Below are 21,236 nucleotides of genomic sequence, written 5' to 3'. Positions count from 1 at the left end.
TTGTGTGTTTTTTAAAAAAAGCTAACGTGGATAAAGATAAATACTTTTAACTGATGGTATATGGAGGGGATTATAATCAATGTAATGAAACAAGTTATTTGAATTGTTGAATGTAAAACTGATGATGTGGCCTGTAAACTTTCACTCAATCCACAATAAAAACCTTAAATTTAAAAAAATAAAAAAAGAAGATTGAAAAAAAAAAAGGTAATGTATATGTGCTCAACCAAAACAACAATCCTGAGGATGATACAAGACCAGGCAGTGTTTTGTTCTGCTGTGTATGGGTCGCTATGAGTCAGAACTGATTCAACGGCACTTAACAACAATAACAGGAAGATTAAGATAAAATACTTGTTATGAAAAAGGTAGAAAATAACAAATGTTGGAGACAGTGTAAGACAATTGGAACCTTTATCCATTGCTTGTGGGAATGCAAAATGTTTTATCCATTGTGGAAAACTGTGTTGTGATTTGTCAAAAAAACAAAAATAGAACTGCCATATGACCCAGTAATTGCACTTGTAGATACATATCCAAAAGATTTGAAAATAGAGATACAAAAAATGGTTTGTATATCAATGTTCACTACAGTACTATTCACATCAGTCAAAAGGTGGTAACAACCTAAATGCCCATTAACAGATGAATACTAAATCAAAATATGATGCAAATGTATAATAAATTACTAATCAACCAGCAGGAAAAAATGAAGTCTTGATATAAGCTTACAGTATGGTTGGAGCTAGGAAGACATATTGAGCAAAATAAACCAATCACAAAAGAAAAGAAAAAAAGGTAAAAGGTAATGTATATCTATTTACCTCATTGTTGGTATAATGTAGATCCATAGATTGTCCAAAGGCAATTTTAGCTTTAGACTTCAGATCTTCCAGTTTAACTGGCCTGGGAAACTGAAGGATTCTATACAGGAAGAATTTCAAAATATTTTATTTTATTAGGCATTGTCTAATAACACACCTGCAACAATTACTTATAGCTAAAGAGACACAAAATTAAGTAAAAATAAAGTGAACACCCCACCACTTGCTTGTCAGTTTGTCATATTTATGATGGCTTGCACGTTGCTATGATGCTGGAAGCTATGCCATCGGTATTTTAAATATCAGCAGTGTCACCCATGACGGACAGGTTTCAGCTGAGTTTCCAGACTAAGACACAGTAAGAAGGAGAAACAGACTACTTCTGAATGTTTAGCCACTGAAAACGTTATGAACAACAGTAGAACCCTGTCAGATAGCACCAAAATATTGAACATTGAAACATTATGAATAGCATCAGAATACTGTCAGCTATAGTGCCAGGAGATGAGCCCCTCAGGTTGAAGGGTATTTATAATACAACTGGGGAAGAGCTACCTCCTCAAGTAGAGTTGACTGTAATGCCATGAGTGGAGGAAAGCTTTCAGGACTTTCACATGCTGATGGGACAAAATTCAAAGTGAAGAGAAACAGCAGTAAACACCAACGAGTAATGAGAACACCAAATGCATGAAGTATGATCTTTGAAAATTGGAAGTTGTCAAAAATGAAATGGAATGCATAAAGATCAGTATCCGAGGAATCAGTGAGCTGAAATGGACTGGTATTGGCTGTTTTGAAATTGACAATTAAATGGTTTATTATGCCAGAGAAAGACAAATTGAAGAGAAATAGTGTCACATTCACCATCAAAAAGAACATTTCAAGATCTATCTTGAAGCATAATGCTGTCTGTGACAGGATAATATCCATATGCCTAAGAGGAAGACCAATTAATACCAGCATTATTCAAATTTATGTACCAACCACTAAAGGCAGTAATGAAGAAACTGAAGAATTATATCAATTTCTTCAGTCTGAAAGTGATCAAACATGCAATCAAGATGTATTGATAATGACTGGCAATTGGAATGCAAAGGATGGAAACAGGAAGGAAATGTGGAAATACAAAATGTTTTATCCATTGTGGAAAACTGCTGTGGTTCATCTTGGTGGTAAGAAATGATAAGGAATGTCTTGGTGATAAGAAATGATGTTGGAGATTGTATGATAGAATTTTGCAAGATCAATGACTTATTCATTGTAAATACTTTTGTAAATGACATAAATGATGACTATATGAATCGGGCTGCTAATTTCAAGGTGAGCAGTTCGAAACTACCAGCCTTTCTGTGGGAGAAAGATAAGGCTTTCTATCCCATAAAGATTTACAGCCTCAGAAACCCTGTACAGGATTGCTGTGAGTTGGCACTGACTCCATGGTACTTAACAACAACAACATACACATGGATCTCACCTGATGGAATACACAGTAATATTAAACTGACTACATCTGTGGGAAGAGATGGTGGAAGAACTCTATATCATTAGTCAAAACAAGATCAGGGCAGACCGTGAAACAGACTATCAGTTTCTCACATGCAAGTTCAGACTGAAGCTGAAGAAAATTAAAACAAGTTCACGAGAGCCAAAATATGATCTTGAACACATCCCACCTGAATTTAGATACCTAAAAGCTCAAGAATATATTTGATGCATTAGACACTAATGAGAGAACACTAGAATAGTTGTGGGATGACAACAATGACATCATACAGGAAGCAAGCAAAAGGTCATTAAGAAGACAAGAGAGAAGGAAAAGAAGAAAATGGATGTCAGAAGAAATTGTGAAACTTGCTCTCTAGCATAGAGATATTAAAGCAAATTGAAGAAATGAGCTAAAAACAATTGAACAGAAAATTTCAAAGAGCGGCTTGAGAAAAATAGTTTATTATAATGAAATGTCAAAGACCTGGAGTTAGAAAACCAAAAGAGTCACTGTACCAAAAAGAAATGGTTGGTGAAATTAGTCACAAAAGGAGAAATGCTGCATAGGACCATTATTGTAAAAGATTAAGAAAAAGAACACACACTAAAAGGGTAAAAAAAAACGTTTGCTGGTCACTGGGAAGTATGGGGTGGGGTGGGGTGAGGGGAGGGAGGTACAGCACATGGTAGGGAATAGACAGAAGATAGCCTGGGTGCTGGGAGGGGGGTGGGTGGCAATACCCAAGAAGGGGGAGGGGAATAGAAGAACAGTTAGGCAAGCTTGCATGGGCTAAGTGGGGCACAGTTAAGTAATGATGTATGCACAACTTTGGAATAACAAGACTCTGGGATACAGGGATTGAGGCATGGTTTGAATGGGGAAAAGAGGGGAAATAATGTTTTTGAATCTTGGTTTCCCTTGCCTACAGACACTTGAGGGGGAGAGAAAGGAATAGCGAAAAGCATCACCATAGAAAGCTTGTAAGTCCGTCTTCAGCCTATATCAGATTGGAATACCTAAAACGGGGCTAGGGCTAGAGCTAGTCCAGTGAAGGAGGCTTCCTGCGGAGTCTCTGCATTGCATAAGAGCCTTTGCATTGCATTCCACCACATAGGTGGAATCCTGAATCCTATCCAGAATCTTCTGAGGCGGGAAATTTCCACTTGAAAGGACACGCAGACCAGCCTGGGGCTTCTGGAAGAACAGAAGATGCTTCTTGAAAGAAAGACGGGCAGAAAAAATAATAAAACAATAATGGGAGTTTGACTACTGCAGGAATGGGCAAGTTGTTCACTTGGGAACCATCAAGGCAAGTGGTCAGGTCCCCTCAAGGCAAACCCCCTTCCAAGAGGAATACATGAGCAGGCATATGGTCTGGCTGGTGACCACATTTGGTCACCGATAATGGGAAGTGGGGGAAAAACAGCAATGAAGTTGTGAACTAAGTCCAACCACATTCAATAGACTCCTGTGAATCTGGTTTGAGACCTGGTTGGCCAGCAGTATGGCAAGACCTGGGGACTCTTGGGCCCAGAGACAGTGACATAGTCACAGAGGACTAGAGGGAGAGTGAAGCTGATACAAAGTGAGAGGAGATGTACAAGAACATCCATACTTGCAGATAATACCCACTTGACCTGGCTTCAATGGTTGGATGATCAGAACTCGACTAAAAGAACAAAGAAGAGAAAAAACAGAGTAATCTGCTACAATTTGATGAACTTTACCTATGCTTGTGGATGTAGTAGCTCAAAAGAGGGAATAAATCTTTACAGCGAGGGTCATTCCCACCCCCTCAGTACATAGGGTTGACAGGGATAGGCAACTTAGATATTGGCTACCCAAAATGGAGGTGCTACAAAGGCAAGAAGTGACTGGTTTACAAGCTTTCAAGAGGGAGCCTAGATCCAGAGGGTGCAGAGGAAGGTAGAATCTCCACTGAGTGGCTTCCAATCTGTCGGAATGGGCTGAAGAAAGGAGATGGGGATAAGACTCTAGTGGTACAATAGTGAATAATTACTGTCAGGACTGACTGTGAGGGTTGGAAATATAAAGGTAGACATTTTGTAACAAAAGGAGGGGAGTGGTTGATTTTGTAGTCCAGGAGCGGAGGTCCCTGGGACCATCAAGGGAGAAGAATGGAGTGTGGGACCCTACCCAGAGAAACAGTGACGCCAGAGATGGAGGCAGAGATGATGACATGGAAAGATGGAGCAACTGGGGACTCTGGACTCAACGAGGGAGAGGGGCTGTGTGCTGAAGATTGGGGGGCAGGCTTGCGGGGTGTACCCTTTGGTTGTTTGATAATACATGGAGGGGATTGTAATCATTGCAAATAAAAGAAATGCGATAGGATTTCTTAATTCATAATTCATAATTAAAAAAAAAAAAAAGAAATGGTTGATATTCAATCATTTCAAGAGGTAGCATATGATTAAGAGCCAATGGCATTGAAGGAGGATGTCCAAGGTGCACTAGAGGAGCTGACAAAGAACAAAGACTCTGCGAATTGGTAGAATACAAATTGAAATCTTTTAACAAACTGATGCAGCATTGGAGGCACTCACTCATCTATGCCAAGAAATTTGGAAGACAACTATCTGGCCAAATGATTGGAAGAGATCTCATATTTCTGTCCATTCTAAAGAGAGGTGACACAACGAAATGAAGAAATCATCGAAAAACATCACTCATTTAAAATATAAGTAGAATTTAGGTAAACATAATCCAAAAGCATCAACAACAGTACATTGACAGGGAACTGCCAGAGGCTCAAATTGGATTCAGATGAGGTCATAGAATGAGCATTACCATTGTTGATTGAGATGGATTATGGCTGAAAGCAGAGAATACCCAAAAGATGTTTACCTATGCTCTACTGACTATGCAAAGGTTTCAACTGTGTGGATAATGACACACTATGAATAACATTATGAAAAATGGGTATTCCAGAACACTTAGTTGCGCTCATGAGGAACCAGTACATAGAGTAAGAGGTAGTGGTTAAAACAAAACAAGGGGACACTGAATGGTTTAAAATCAGGAAAAGTATGTGTCAGGGTTGTTTTCTTGTACCATACTTATTCAATCTGTATGCTGAGCAAATAATGTGAGAAGATGGATTATATGTAGAAGAATATGGCAACAGAATTGGAGGAAGACTCATTAACAACCTACAATATGAAAACGATATAATCTTGCTTGCTGAAACAAAGACTACTTAAAATACTTACTGATAAAGAGCAAAGGCCACAGCCTTCTGTATGACACCTCACCACGGGACTAATCAGTAACATCATTATAAATGGACTTTCCATTTACAATGGAAAATATATTTTTATATATTGAAGTTGTCAAAGACTTAATTTTGCTTGGATCTACTATCAACACTCATGGAAGCAGCAGTCAAGAAATCATAGGCAAATCTGCTGCACAAGACCTCTTTATAGTGTTTAAGAGAAAAGATGTCAGTTTGAGGACTAAGGTGTGCCTGACTCAAATCTTGGTATTTTCAATTGTCTCATATGTATGTGAAAGCTGGACAATGAATAAGGAAGACCATAGAAGAATTGATACATTTGAGTTATGGTGTTAAAGAAGAGTATTAAAAGTACCATGGAATGCCAGAAGAACAAACAAATCTATGTTGGAAGAAGTACAGTCAGAATGCTCCTTAGAAGCCAGGATGGCAAGACTGTCTCTCATACTTTGGACACATTATCAGGAGGGACCAATCCCTGGAGAAAGAATCATGCTTGGTAAACTGGAGGGTCAGTGAAAAAAAGAAAGACCCCCAACAAGATGGAGTGGCACAATGGCAGCAACAATGGGCTCAAGCATAATAACAGTTGTGAGGCTGGTGCAGAAATAGACAGTATTTTGTTCTCCATAGGGTTGCTACAAGTCAGAATCAACTTAATGACATCTAATAACAACAACAATATGAACATCATAACAACTATTGTCTGCTGAAGTACACAGATTCTTAACAGAAAGTCTAATAACTCTGAAATTTATTATTTTGGTAAGAAATAGAATATTAAAATTTTCACCAATTTTTAATTAGTGCTGAAATTGGTAGGTGAATATTAAAGAGTAAAGTATTCATTGTGGAAACAAATTAAATCAACTATGACATTTACACTATGGGATGCAATAAAACTGTTAAAAATAATAAAGTCATTCTTTGTGGTTTCAAATTTTGATCTTACGTACCCTTATCAACTCAAAAATTTTGAGCATATATGAGGGGGCTTCAATACAAGAATTTAAAGAATATTCCAATAAATTTTTTGAAGCTCCCTCATATATCATGTAAGCACACTCCCAAAATAAATATATTTAAATGACTAAAATTTTAAAATAAAATGGTAGTATTAATCCCAATGGATTAACCTGTAATGTCCCAAGAAGATGTACTTAAGCTTGGGGACTAACTTGTAAACACGACAATGAAAGGGACCATGTCTATTTTCTCACAGCATCCCTTCAGGGCTACCACAGTGCCTGGTATAGAGTAGCTGCTGAATGAATGATAACAACTGGGAAAATATCCACTGAAAATTTTTAACCAAGGAAAAAAGTACACTGGAGAATAGGTATATAGTACAGCTGGTATGTCCCATGTTTTTTAGCATTTTTGTGTAAATTATTTTTAAATATTCTGTTTCTATGATTTGTGAATCTTCTTGAAGTCCTTCAAGCTGACAAAAAATTTCAAACTAAATTAATAAGAAACACAAATAGCATACCTGAAATCACATCATCTCTAACTCATACTAAGTATTCTTAGCAGCTCTGTCAACAATACCACCACCATTGTTATTGCTGTTGTTTAGTGCCATCGAGTCTGTTCTGACTAGTATTGACCCTGTGATACTATGGGATAAGGCACTGGACTGCAAGGTCAGTTTGAACCACAAGGTTGGTGGTTCAAACTCACCAGCCATTCCTTGGGAACCCTGTACAGGGTTGCTATGACTTGGAACCGAACTGACAGCACTAGTGCAGCCAGACTGCTCCTTGGAGGCCAAGATGGCCAAACTTCATCTCTCATACTTAAGGCATATTGTCAGAAAGGGCCAGTCACTGGAGAAGGATGTGTTTGGTAAGGTGACGGGTCAGAGAAAAAGAGGAAGACCTCCAATGAGATGGACTGGCCAAGTGGCAGCATCGATGGACTCAAGTATGGCAATAGTAGTGAAGTTGGCCCAGGATCGGGCAGTGTTTCGTTCTGCTATACATAAGGTCGCTATGGGTCGGTACCGACTTGATGGCACCTAACAACAACAAACAACAAACAATAGCATACGGTTTCCGAAGAGGTGCTGGTGGATTTAAATCACCAACCTTGTGGTTCAAACTGACCATGTGGTCTAGTGCTTCCCACAGTGCAACACCAGCCATCACTATCATAACCATCATCAATTTGAGACAGAGATACCAAGTAGAGGCTAGGTTTACACCCCTGCTAAATAACTTACAACCACCATTCTAATTCATCCTTCCTCAATGTTATTAATTTAATACATGTCATATCCTTTAGGTCTCTTAAGAATAATCATAATTGTGAGCTTTTTAAATCCACATGAATAAATTCTGTATAGCATCTGAAGGGATGATATAATAATACTTAAAAAGAAATATATTTCGTTTCTACTGAGTAAAAAAAAAGGTTTTAAGATTAACTTCTATTTAAGGTTGCATTATATAGCAACCTTATCTTACTTATTTTCCATAAAGTATTGAGGTTGTTGTTAAAAGTGTCATCTAGTTCAGTTCTGACTCATAGTGATCCTGTAAAGGGTTTCTGAGGAAAGGTTAGTGGATTTGAATTACCAAGCTTACTGTGTCATAGCAGGAGTCCATACCGTATTACAAATAAAAACATTAATCACATCAAATGGTTAGCCTATTTTAAGTCTATCATGTATTCTTATTTTAATTTGTAAGTCATGAACAACCATCATTAAAATCTAGAAAGAACTTTTTTTGATTTAACTAGATTACATGCTTGATAAAATCAATGAACTAATATGTAATGTTTCCTTGCTTACCTTTTTTCTCCTCTATGTTCAAATTTGACTCGAACATCATTCTGTAGTGAAATGAAAAATCAGTCATATGGACAGAAACCAGGTAAAATTTCTAGAGTTTCTCATTTTTTTTGTCTTAGCCACTCATGTGTCTATCAGTTTGTCGTACTGTGGTAGCTTGTGCATTGCTGTGATGCTGGATGCTATGCTACCAGCATTTAACACACCAGCAAGGTTACCCATGGTGGAGAGGTTTCAGTGGAGCTTCTGTGAAATATTGTCAAATATAGTGCTAAAATATAAAAACATTATCAGATATAGTGCCGGAATAGGAGCCCCTCAGATAGGAAGGTACTGAAAATATGACTGGGGAAGTACTGCCTCCTCAAAGCAGAGTTGACTGTTATTACACTAATGGAGTAAAGTTCCTGGGAACTTAGTAAAGCTCATTTGCTGATGGGGAACAGTTCAAAATGAGAAGAAAAAGCTGCAAACATCCATTAATAATCAGAACATGAAATGTATAAAGCATGAATTTAAGAAAATTAGGAGTTGCCAAAATTCAATGGAACACATAAAGACTGATATCCTATGCATTAATGAGTTGAAATGGACTGATTGGCCACTTTGGTCACTGTGTTATCAGGCTTACTATGACGGGAATGAAAAATTCAGGAGAAATGGAGTCAAATTCATCATCAAAAAAAAATTTCAAGATCTATCTTGAAGTATAACACAGTCTGTGACAGGAAAATATCCATACTCCTAAAAAGAAGACCAGCTAATACAACTATTATTCAAATTCATGCACCGACCACTGAATCCAGTAATGATGAAACAGAAAAATTCTGAAAATTTCTTCAGTCTTAAATTGACTAAACATGCAATAAAAATGTACTACTAATTACTGGTGACTGGAATGAAAAGGTTGGAAACAAAAGGTGAGAAGGCTGGAAACAAAGGGAAGGGTCAGTAGTTGGAAAATACGGCTTTGGTGATAGAAATGATGCTGGAGATTCCATGAGAGAATTTTATAAGATCTTGCTCATATGCATGTTCAGGCTAAAGTTGAAGAAAATGGAAACAAGTCCATGAGAGGCAAAATATGACCATGAACATATTTCACCTGGATTTAGAGATCATCTCAAGAAGAGATTTGATGCATTAGACACTAATGACTGAAGAACAAAAGAGTTGTGGAATGATATCAAGCACATCATATATGAAGAAAGCAAAAGGTCATGAAGGAGACAAAAAAGGAGAAAAAGACCAAAATGGATGTCAGAAGAGACTTGGAAACTGGTTCTCTAATGTAGAAATACTAAAACGAATAGAAGAAATGAAGAAGTTAAAGAGCTGAACAGAAAATTTCAAAAGGCAGCTTGAGAAGAAAAAGTCAAGCATTACAATGAAATGTGCAATGATCTAGACTTAGAAAAACAAAAGGGAAGAATGTACTCAGCATTTATCAAGCTGAAAGAACTGTCGAAAAAATTCAAGCCTCGACTTGCAATACTGAAGAATTCCATGGGTAAAATACTAAGTGATGCAGAAAACTTCCAAAGACGACAGAAGGTATACAGAGAGTCACTGTACCTAAAAGGAATTGTCAGTGTTCAAACACTTCAGGAGGTAGCATATAATTTCAATAATTGATGGTACTGAAGGAAGAAGTCCTAGCTGCATTGAAGGCATTGGCAAAAACAAGCCTCCAGGAATTGACAGAATAAAAATTGAAATCTTTCAACAAACTGATGCAGGACTGAATGTACTTATTCATCTACACCAAGAAATTTGGAAGACAGCTAACTGACCAACCAATTGGAAGAGATCCACATTTGTGCTGATTCCAAAGAGAGGCAACCCAAGGGAATAAAAAAATATCATTATCACATGAAAATAAAATTTTGCTGAAGGTAATTAAAAAATGGTGGCCATAGTACATACACAGGGAACTGCCAGAGACTCAAGCGAGGTTCAAAAGACGACATGGAACTAGGAATATCATTGCTGATGTCAGATGGATCTTGGCTAAAAGCACAGAATACAAAAAGAGGTTTATTTGTGCTTTACTGACTATGCAAAGGCTTTAGATTGTCTGGATCATGACAACACTGTGCAGAATGGGTATTCTAGAACACTTGATTGTAATCATGAGGAGCCTATCCATAGACCAAGAGGTTGAATAGAACAAGAAGATTCTGAATGGTTTAAAATCAGGAAAGGTGTATGCCAGTGTTGTATTCTTTCACCTGATTTATTCAATCTGTATGCTGAGCAAATAATCCAAGAAACTGGGTTATATCAAGAAGAATGGGACATCAGGAATGAAGGGAGACGATACAACCTTGCTTGCTAAAAGCAAAGAGGACTCAAAATACTTACTGATGAAGATCAAAGACCACAGCCTTTAGTATAGGTTGCACCTCAATGTAAAGAAAACAAAAATTCTCACAACTGAACCATCATGATTATGTCATGATAAACAGAGAAAATATTAAACTTGTCAAAGACTTCATTTTGCTTGGATCCATTATCAACACTCATAGAAGCAGCAGTCAAGAAATCAAATGACATATTGTATTAGGCAAATCTGCACAAGACCTCTTTAAAGTGTTCAAGAGCAAAGGTATCAGTTTGAGAACTAAAGTACGCCTGACCTAAGCCATGGTATTTTCATATGCATGCGAAAGTTGGACAATGAATAAGGAAGACCATATAAAAATTACAGCATTTGAGTCATGGTGTCGAAAAAGAACAAACAAATCTGTTTCAGAAGAAGTACTGCCAGCATACTCCTTAGAAGCAAGGATTGCGAGACTTCATCTTTTATACTTCAGAAATATTATCAGCAAGGACCAGCCCTTGGAAAAGGAAACTCCCCAACAAGATGGATTGGCACATTATCAGCAGCAATGGGCTTAAGTGTTAACAACAGTTGTGAGGATGGTGCAGGACCAGGCTATGTTTAGTTCCGTTATGCATAGGGTTACTGTGAGTCAGAACTGACTTGACAGCACCTTACAACTACTCATTCAAAACACAGAAGAGGCAAGATTTCTTTTATTATTGTCAACTCCAGTCAACGAATAGTGTTTGTCAAAGAACTGAGTTGAGACATATTGTGAAGTCTAGGCTCAACAGGAAAGTCAATAAAAATCTATTCCTGATGGCATCAAGAAGAATATGGTACATTTGATAATCATGTTATAGAGGGAAATGTAGACTACTATATTTCTACTTTTTATGTTGGACATGCCAATCTTCATTTAGAAGAATCAAATCATGCTTAATTGTAAATAATCAGCTTCCAGAATAGATTACTTGAAATAAAAACAATTTGCTTACATTACATGCTGTAAGAGAGATGAACTAACACCTCTAGAGAGAACACAGCACGTTAAATATAACTGTACTAATTTTTTAAATGTATGCTCTTATGGTAGTATAACAAGCATCAGTAACATGTTTGCTTCAAAAGTGTGAAAGCTAAACAAATTTTCTTTAAAACCAGGCTATTAAAGGTAAATAACTCACAGAAAAATGATATATATATTTGATTAAAGGATCACTGATAGATATACCTGTTTTTTAGGTGATTTTATTGTTCTGATTTCCTGTAGGGATAACGCTGGTCGACTGGCCTTATGAAGAACAGCCAAATCTTGCATAATTGAGTTCAAAGCTTGCTGATCATCTAAGTATTTAAAAAATAAGACAAAGAACTGTAATTTCTTTATATTTATTTGTAATACACATGAAACACAAAATTTATCATGGAATTTAATGCCAAAATGCATCTAGAAAATTTTTAGATAAATAGACTTCAATTATTTTGAATATTTATTTAAATAAAATTATAATTATTTAATGACTGATGATAAATAACACTAGACTCCTGCTCCAAACTACGGGTCCACACACAAGATGTTTACAGGCAAGATAATGTCAGTCTGATTCTTCTAATAACGCAATAATGTCCTGTGATAAGGATAAAAGCGGATACAGTAATAAGACATTTTCTTCTATGACTCCTCAATTAAAACTCAACAAGCCATCTAAAATCTTAATTAAAGCAAGCAGGATTAAAAAAAAAAGAACACTCACCTTTCTATAAATGCCATCATCATTTACATTCAAAGTATAGAATCCACTTTAAAACTTTTCTCCATTAATGTTTAATGACGTCAGAAACAAAAAAGAACTTAATTTGCAAATAAAAGAACAACAAAAACCCCCACTGCCAGTAAGTTCATTCTGATTCGTTGTTGTTGCAACTCAAAGTGACCCTGTGTAGGGTTTCCAAGGAGCAGCTAGTGGGCTTGAACTGTTGACCTGATGGTTTGTAGAACAGTGCTGATCCTACAGCACCACACCAGGAGTCCAACTCATAGCGACCCTATGAAAGGTTTCCGAGACTGTAAATCCTTCTGGGAGCCGACAGCTTTATCTTTCTCCTACAGGGTTTGAACGAACATGTGGTCAACAGCCCAACACCTAATCCTGAGTTCCATTTGGGCTCCTAATTTAATGATCTCAGCTAATTAACAATCTGTTGCTGTTGTTGTTAAGTGCCGTCAAATTAGTTCCGACCCATAGGAACCCTGTACAGGGTTTCCGAGGCTGTAAATCTTTATGGGAGCAGAAAGCCTCATCGTTCTCCCGTGGAATGGCTGATAGTTTCGAACTGCTGACCTTATGAATTCACAGCCCGATTCATAACCACTACACTACCAGAGCTCCTTAATTAATGATCTAGAAGATCACAATATATGAAAGGTCAATTTCTTATATAAAGTACTAAATCATAAAACTGAGGAAAGCATCCTGAATCATGAACTTCCAAACATAGCAAATATTTCTGATACTGTAAGGATGTGTCTGTTAGTAACACAAATGATATATTATAAATTCTTGGTGGTGATGGTTATGTGCCGTGGAGTCAGTTCCGACTCACAGCGACCCTGTACAGAGTTTCCGAGGCTGTAAATCTTTACAGGAGCGGAAAGCCTCATCTCTCTCCTGTGGAACAGCTGGTAGTTTCAAACTGCTGACCTTGCGGTTCGCAGCCCGATTCGTAACCACTATGCTACCAGAGCTCCTTGGGAAGAATTTAATTAATTTTCACTAGTAAATAAATTCTACTAATGATAATAAGCAGTTAGTAAGATAATTGAGAAACTTTACATACGAGGGTAAGTAAAAAATATTGCTACTAGGGTTCCAGTTCATATATGCTGCTGCTGTTGTTAAGTGCCACTGAGTCAGTTCCAACTCACAGTGACCATGTCTAGGGTTTCCAAGGAATGGCTGGTGGATTTGAACTACTAACATTGCAGTTCATTCTTTTGCCAACCTCCCTTTTATTGTATATTGCCTTCCCCTTCACCCAAATTAACATATGTCTACCCTCTAGGAGTCCTGCTATGGCTCTGTAGGATATGCATTGGACTGAGAACCAAAAGGTTGGTGGTTCAAATTCACCAGGAACCCTGGAAACTCTATACAGGGTCACTATGACTGGAGCCAATTCGGTGGCACTTAATAACAACAACTTTCTAGAGAGTGAGTAACTCCGCCTTCCCTCTGACCCTGGAACAATCATCATAGAATGTTTCTTTTAGTGTGAAAACTTTTTTTTTTTTTTTTGGACTTTGGAATCAAGAAAGGGCCCTTCCCTATTTTTTTTTTTTTTTTTTTGCACTTTTTACAATACTGGTCTTACACAATATTTGTCCTATTGTGATAGACTAACTCCATTCAGTATAATGATAAGGCATTCGTGATAATGGTAAGATCCTTAATTTATGCTGCAGAGTGAAATTTTATACTTACATGTATCTATGTTGTTCTAAAGGAGCTCTAGTAGCATAGTGGTTATGAGTCAGGCTGCCAACCTCAAGGTCAGCAGTTCAAAACTACCAGCTGTTCCGTGGGAGTAAGATAAGGTCTTCTGCTCCCGTAAAGATTTACAGCTCAGAAACCCCATGTAGGGTCACTCTGGGTCAGAACCGACACCAGGGCACAAGACCACCACCACCTATGCTGTTCTAAAGCATAACAATTGTGAGGATGGTGCAGGACATCTGCTATGCATAGGGCCGCTGTAAGTTAGAACTGACCTAACTGCACCTAACAACAACAATAGCAATGCTGTTCTTATTTTTTTTATTAGAAAACTTAATATCTGAATAGGAGTTTTCAAGTGTTTAATATCACATGCCAAAATAAATAATTGCCAGGAAGGCTTCAACTTAATCTTTAATACATTTACATATATTTATTTTCCTGGTGTGGCGCTGGGGGTTAATGCGTTGGATTGCAAAATCAGTTTGAACCACAAGGTCAGCGGTTCAATCTCACCAGATGCTCCTCAGAAGTCCTATACAGGGTCACTATGGGTTAGAGCTGACTCAACGGCACTTAACAACATTTTTCTTGTTAAGAAAAATGACTACCATTTTCTATCCTAGATGTAAAAAAAAGCAAAGAAAGTCATTTATGTCTCACAGTGATTTGGCAAAAGTAATTCTTTATGGAGATGACATACAAAACAAAACACAATTTCATTAAGCTCATTCTTTTTCTGTCTTGAAGGACAATCACATGGTAGATAAGTATCTAGTAGGAAACTTACTTTGAGGAGAGTGACAAAGCAAAAGCAATGAAATTCACAAATGATCATAGAAAGTGTGAACATACTCACACTACAAGGACTGTTATAAAAATTCAGGGAAAACTTGTGGTAATCATTCCCTCACTGCCAATGAGTTGATCCTAACTCACAGTGACCCTGTATAGGGTTTCCAAGACAGTAAATCTTTACAGGAGCAGAAAGCCTCAGTTTTCTCCTACAGAGTGAATGGTGAATTTGAACTACAGATTAAACTGGTTATAAATGTCATATGATAATGAGGTGATCCAATAGACAACAAAGATGCCCAGAGAATCCTCGCGTCTGACCAATGGGTATAGAGAAGAAGCTTCTGATATATGTTGAATGGACTTTTAGTTGGCTATAAAGCCAGAAAATATTTGAGAAATAGTTTCATACAAAACCTTTTACTAGAAATGCTGAATTAATTAGAAAAAGAAGTCCTGGTGGCACTGTGGGCTAGGAGCTGGGCTGCTAACTGCAAGGTACTGGACTGGTAACGAGGTGTTCCATAGGAGAAAGATGAGGCTGTCTACTCCCATAAAGATTTAAATCTCAGAACACCCCCCCATAGGATTACTACAAGTCAGAAACAACTTGATGACAGAGGGTTTAGTTTGTTTTGTGAATGCTTATTTAGTAGACTTGAGAAATGACTATAGGACAACAAAACCAAAAAGAACAAACCCATTGCAGTCAAGCCTATTTGTGACAGTGTAAACCTTTACGGAAGCAGACTGCCTCATCTTTCTCCCATCCAGGAGAAGATCCTCAATAAAAAAAAAATCAAATATGTGATCCACACTTTAAAAATATCCATGTTTTTCTGTGAATATGTTTTTTTTTTCTGGGCTGTAAATGTGTTTTTTTTTTTTTAATGTTTTATTGTGAATTATATGATAGTTTACATGAGAGAACCTCAGTTCCATATTCATTCCATTGTATATCATTACATTGCCATGGTTCCAATCCCCTCCATGCATCACCTTCCTTCCGATCAGAGGGCATATCCTAGAAGCCTGTGCTCTACACTCCCACCTCCCCCCTCAGTCTTCGGCCTACAGTTCCTCTCCCTCTCTGGATCCAAAGTCCCCAGCCGCTTCATCCCTCCATGTCATCATCTCTGTCTCAATCTCAGGCATCCATGGTTCTCTGGGTGGGGTCCCGTTCTCGGCTATTATACGTTGGTGGTCCCAGAGACCTCCGCTCCTAGACTAGAGAAATAATCGCTCTCTTCCTTGCTACAAAACATCTACCCTTGCATTTCCAACACTCACAATCCATCTTGATAACCATTATTCACTACAGTATCATGAGTAACCCATCTGTATTTCAATTCATCAGCTCCACCTAGACAAACTGGATAGTACTCACTGGTGATTCTGCCTTCCTCCATGCCCCCTAGCTCTAGGTTCCCTCTTGAAAGCTTGTAAGCCAGTTACTTCTTGCCTTTGTAGTCCCTCCCTCCCCATTTGTGTATTCAATGTCCGAGTTGCCCCTCTCTGTCTACTCTGTGTGTGGAGGGGGTGGGAATGTTTCTTGCTGTAAGGATTTGTTGCCTCTTTTGTGTCACTGCATTCGTATGCATAAGTTCATCAGCTTGGATCAGTTCAATCTTCTTCCCTCCCCCCACCTCTTCTTTCTTCTCCTGGTTGAACTCTGATCATCCAGTCATCCAGTCCCGGTCACGTGGGTGTCATCTGCAAGTGTGGGTGTTCTTGTGCACATGCCCTCTCTTCCCATCAGCCTGCAGCTCCATTCTCCACTTGAGTCCTCCGTGGCCATGTCACTGACTCTGGGCCCAGAAGTCCTCTCAGGTCTCCTCGCACTGCTTGCCAACCAGGTCCCCAACCGGGTCCACAGAAGCCCTCTGAATATTGTAAGGCTTAGCTCGCAGCTTCATTGCTGCCTTTACCCCATTTCTCCCCAACGGTGATGCGTGTGTTTACCAATCCGAGCATGCATTTCCACCGAGTCTCAGTTGTTGTTGTTTTTTTTTTTTGGGGTGGGGGGTCTACGTTGGTGGGACCCGACCGACTGCCCCAATGTCTCCTAGGAGAGTGACCCGTTTGTTCCCGTAGTAGCAGTCCATCTGTCTCCATTGTGTCGTGTTTTTCCTGTAGGTCTTCCATTCGAGATGTATCTTTTGTTCTTTTCACCATTCCAGGCTCGTCAGCTTGTCCCTTCAAGTGGGGATTTCTCATCTCTGGTGATCTGGATGTGGTTCTGGTTTCTACCTATAGTTTTATGTATTGCAAAGGCTCCGCAGAAAGCCTCGTTCACCGGGTACGCTGTAGCCCCGTTTTAGGTATTCCAATCAGTTAAAGGCAGAAGACGGACTTACAAGCCTTCTAGTGTGATGTTTCTGACTATTCCTTTCTCTCCCACTCTAGTGTCTACTCTATATTATAATGCAAGGGAAACCAAGATTCAAAAAAACAATTGTGAATATGTTTTTAAGCAATGGTTGCTCTCTGTTTTGTTGTTTATCACAGTGAAGTATTATTTGAAAAGCATGGTTGAAATCAAATAGATTAACAAATAGCATAAGAGTGAAACTGAGAGTTCCCAAAATGGAGTTAATATTAGTTCACTAAAGGACTATCCAGTTTGAAGCTGGAGGTGAGGCTGACTAGAGTAATGAATGTGGACTACATAAGGGCACTACTGTCACAGTTAAAAAAAAAAAAAAAAAGGGAAGAGAAATTTAAAAAGCAAGAAGATGCAGCTTTCGCTTACACGCTTGCCACAAGTAGACATCTCTTCTACTAAAGAATATGGGAATATTATGTTTCCAGTCTACAATGTGATATATACACAAGAAGAAACAATACACTGGCTAAAATTTTAAGCAAATGGCATGAAAACTGTAACACAGACAAATTTTAGCAAGGAATTGATCTAAGTTTAACAACTCAGGTTCTAAATACTTAGTACACTTTCCCCAATTCCTCCATTTCTTTGTAATATTTCCCTGACTAATCCCTGCCTCACATTGGATCCAAAAAAAGGGAGAAAGAAAAATAAGAAGAGAAGAAAACAAGACACATACACTGAAAATATAACCCATTCCCATATTTTATTCTCCCTATCAATTAGCATTATGACTAATACCACATGAAATTCACAGAAGTTATAAAAAAAATCCTCCCTTATTGCCAATGATTTACTGCTCTATGCTGTTATAAATGTGTTTTAATATTTGTAATGCTGCTGTTTTATTTATTCTACCTGTATTGGGTTGTTGCTAAATAATAACAATTTCTCAGCATTTATTCACTCTTAAAAGTCAGGTTTCTTTCTAAGTATTCTCTCTTGCTACCAGACTCTAAGAAAAATTACAATTACTCTAAATTTCTTCTGAATCTCCCTATTATGTACAGCATAAAACTCATTTCCATTTAATTCAATGAAGTGCTTTAATTGCAAATCTATTAAATAACTCAATACAAAACATTATATAAATCTATTGCATTGTAAAATTTCTTTATAAGGTTTGTCATGCACATAATAGAGAAAAAATTTCCCACATTCTATTTTTTAATTATAGCTCAAAAATTTTTAGTTTGAACTCACCCATCATGGCAACCAGCTCAACAATTTGAAAATTAAAGAAATGGTGTTTTCATCAGCATTCTTTGTTGTCCTAGGGATTAACAAGATTAATGGAGTCCATTAATAATAAGAAGAAACAGAAGTGCTAGACCCTAAAACAAAAAGTCACCATAAATATACAATATGGTACTTCACATATCTGCTGGTTAAGGTGCTGTATTTTTCCCAGATATTCAACTGTTAAGAGTGAACTAAAGATAATTTAAATTTTATATTAAATTTAATTAAGTCTTTTCCAGATTCCTATCTGTTGAACCCAAACCATACAAAACTCAATGCCATCAAATTGATTCTGACACATAGTGATTCTACAGGACAGAACAGAACTATCTCATAAGGGTTCCCAAAGTGGTAAATCTTTAGAGAAAACTGCCATATCTTCTTTCCACACAGTGGCTGGTGGCTCTATCAGCCAAACTTTTAGTTCAACCACCAGGTCTCTTCATATCTAAGCTAGAAAAACATAAATGTTTTTGAGAGTTAGGAACCTTACCTAAGAGATCATTTACTAAACTCAAACTCCTGTGGAGCAGTGGCAGGCATAAAGATGAGAAAATATATCAGTTTTAAAAAACAACATACAGTCTCCTCAATAAAAATAGCAGAATATACAGCTCAAAAAACTTTTTTCTTCCATAAAAGCAATATTGTCAGAATTAATTTTTTCAAAACCCTGAAAGCATAGGATTACAGAAATCCAAGGAACAGAATTAAGCACAGGTTTACAGAAATTCAAGAATCTCAGTGAAAAGAAAGAGCCTTCTGGTGCTCTGACCTTCTCTGTTCCTACTGGCCCTCCATTCCAGTTCCACAGTACTTTGAAAACCACCAGCCCTTAATAATTAGGAAGACAGCAGCCAGACAGCCACTGGAAGAGACAGAATGACTCTGGAAAACCTTCAAAGCCACATTTCCAAAAATTGCTATCATTTCACCTATGTAGTGGTTCTCTAAGATATCACTTGCAACTGTCTGTATTTGATCTGACTCTAACTTTTCTAGTAAAGACTTATTGAAAAGAATGTTGTTAGGTGCTGTTGAGTCAGTTCTGACTCATAGCGACCTTGTACACAACAGAATGAAACACTGCCAGGAACAGCGTCATCCTCACAATTCTTATTATATCTGAACTCACTAAAGCATCCTGGCTGCCACTGTGTCAATTCATCTCATTGGGGGTCTTCCTCTCTGTCATGACCCTCCACTTTATTACGTATGCCCTCCAGGAACTGATCCTTCCTGTCCAAAATATGAGAAGAGAAATCTTGCGATCCTGGCTTCTAAGAAGCATTCTAGCTGTACTTCTTCCAACATAGGTTTGCTTGTCACTTTTTTTTTTTTTTTGGCAGTCCATTGTACTTTTAATATTATTCTCCAATACCATAACTTAAACGCATCAGTTCTTCTGCAGTCTGCCTTATTCATTGTACAACTTTCACATGCATATGAGAAAACTGAAAATATGATGGCTTGGCACAGGCACATCTTACTCCTCAAATGTATATTTGAAAAGCACAATTTTTGCACATCTTGAGATAGGGGAGAACAGTTTGGGGAAATAATATACAATAATAGAAAATTTTAAATAACGAAGCTGTGGAATAAAATGCCAATAAGGAGTTTTGTAAAGCTCCAACAGATTCCTGAGAATCCTGAAGACTAGGAAAATTCCCAAGGCTATGCACATTCTTAAGATTAATCTGAAAAGAAGCCAAAACTCTTACTGCTAGCTAACTTTAAGACTTTGCACAAAAATGAAGGGTAAGGTAAAAATGAACAGGGTGAGAGTTGAAAGCAAGCCCCAACACATACACCAAGCAATACACACACAGAAACACTCAACAAAAACTGAAATATTTACCTGACTTCATGATCACCAAGACATACAATAATCAAGCTCTCCAAAATCAAAGATAAAGACAGCATCTTGAAAGTAGCTAGGGAAAAGAGAACTATAACATAGAAAGGCAAGCAAATCAGAGTAAGCGTGGATTTCTCAACAGAAACAATGCAGGCAAGAAGGCAATGGGGAGAGATACATAAAACCCTGAAAGAAAAAAACTGCCACCCAAGAATCCTCTATCCAGCAAAGCTGTCAATCAAATACAATGGTGTAATCAAAACATTCCAGGATAAACAGAAGCTAAGGGATTTTGCCAAAGCTAACCCTGCTATAAAAACATCCTAAAGAAAGTGCTGTGGACTGAGAACCAACAAGAACACATAACAACTACAGAATGACGTACGTGGCAGCATCAACCTGAATTCAATTGACAAACTAAAGAGTCAAGAACAGAAGAAAATTATAAGAACAGAGGATCTGGGAGGTCAGTTTATGATCAAAACAATTACAATGTGAAAAAAGGTAAACACAGAAAGAAGAACAGAGATCCAGGTGGTGGGAAGGTCAGGTAGGTTACTGGATAAAATAGACTATCTTAAATGGAGGGAAGAACTAATGGAATATAAGGTAACCACAATGGGGTTGGGGTGAGGGGTTTATTTTGGGTGTTGGGGAGGGCAATACAAGAAGGGGGGAGGAGGCAGAAGAACAAGATAGATAGGGGAACACTGAGACAGGTTTGCATGGCCTAGTGGGACACAGGTAAATAGTGATGCAT

At 37.8% G+C, this 21,236-nt stretch overlaps 1 protein-coding gene across 1 annotated transcript in view; it reads right to left on the bottom strand.

Moving 5' to 3' along the window:
* Window positions 1–18,644, bottom strand: part of MAP3K2 (mitogen-activated protein kinase kinase kinase 2) — a 74,034-nt gene extending 55,390 nt beyond the window's left edge. The window contains exons 1-4 of the mRNA XM_006876565.1: window positions 18,577–18,644; window positions 11,930–12,042; window positions 8,367–8,407; window positions 825–924 (exon numbers count right to left, since the gene is read on the bottom strand). Of these exons, the coding sequence (XP_006876627.1) occupies window positions 825–924; window positions 8,367–8,407; window positions 11,930–12,042; window positions 18,577–18,583 (261 nt within the window). The 5' untranslated portion in view covers window positions 18,584–18,644. The remainder of the gene's footprint in view (window positions 1–824; window positions 925–8,366; window positions 8,408–11,929; window positions 12,043–18,576) is intronic.
* Between the last annotated feature and the right edge of the window lie 2,592 nt (window positions 18,645–21,236).

This window comes from Chrysochloris asiatica, unplaced genomic scaffold, assembly GCF_000296735.1.
Source record: "Chrysochloris asiatica unplaced genomic scaffold, ChrAsi1.0 scaffold00392, whole genome shotgun sequence".
In the NCBI taxonomy this organism is placed as follows: domain Eukaryota; kingdom Metazoa; phylum Chordata; class Mammalia; order Afrosoricida; family Chrysochloridae; genus Chrysochloris; species Chrysochloris asiatica.
Note: the sequence above shows the minus strand (reverse complement) of the source record. Positions and strands in the feature narration are given on the sequence as shown.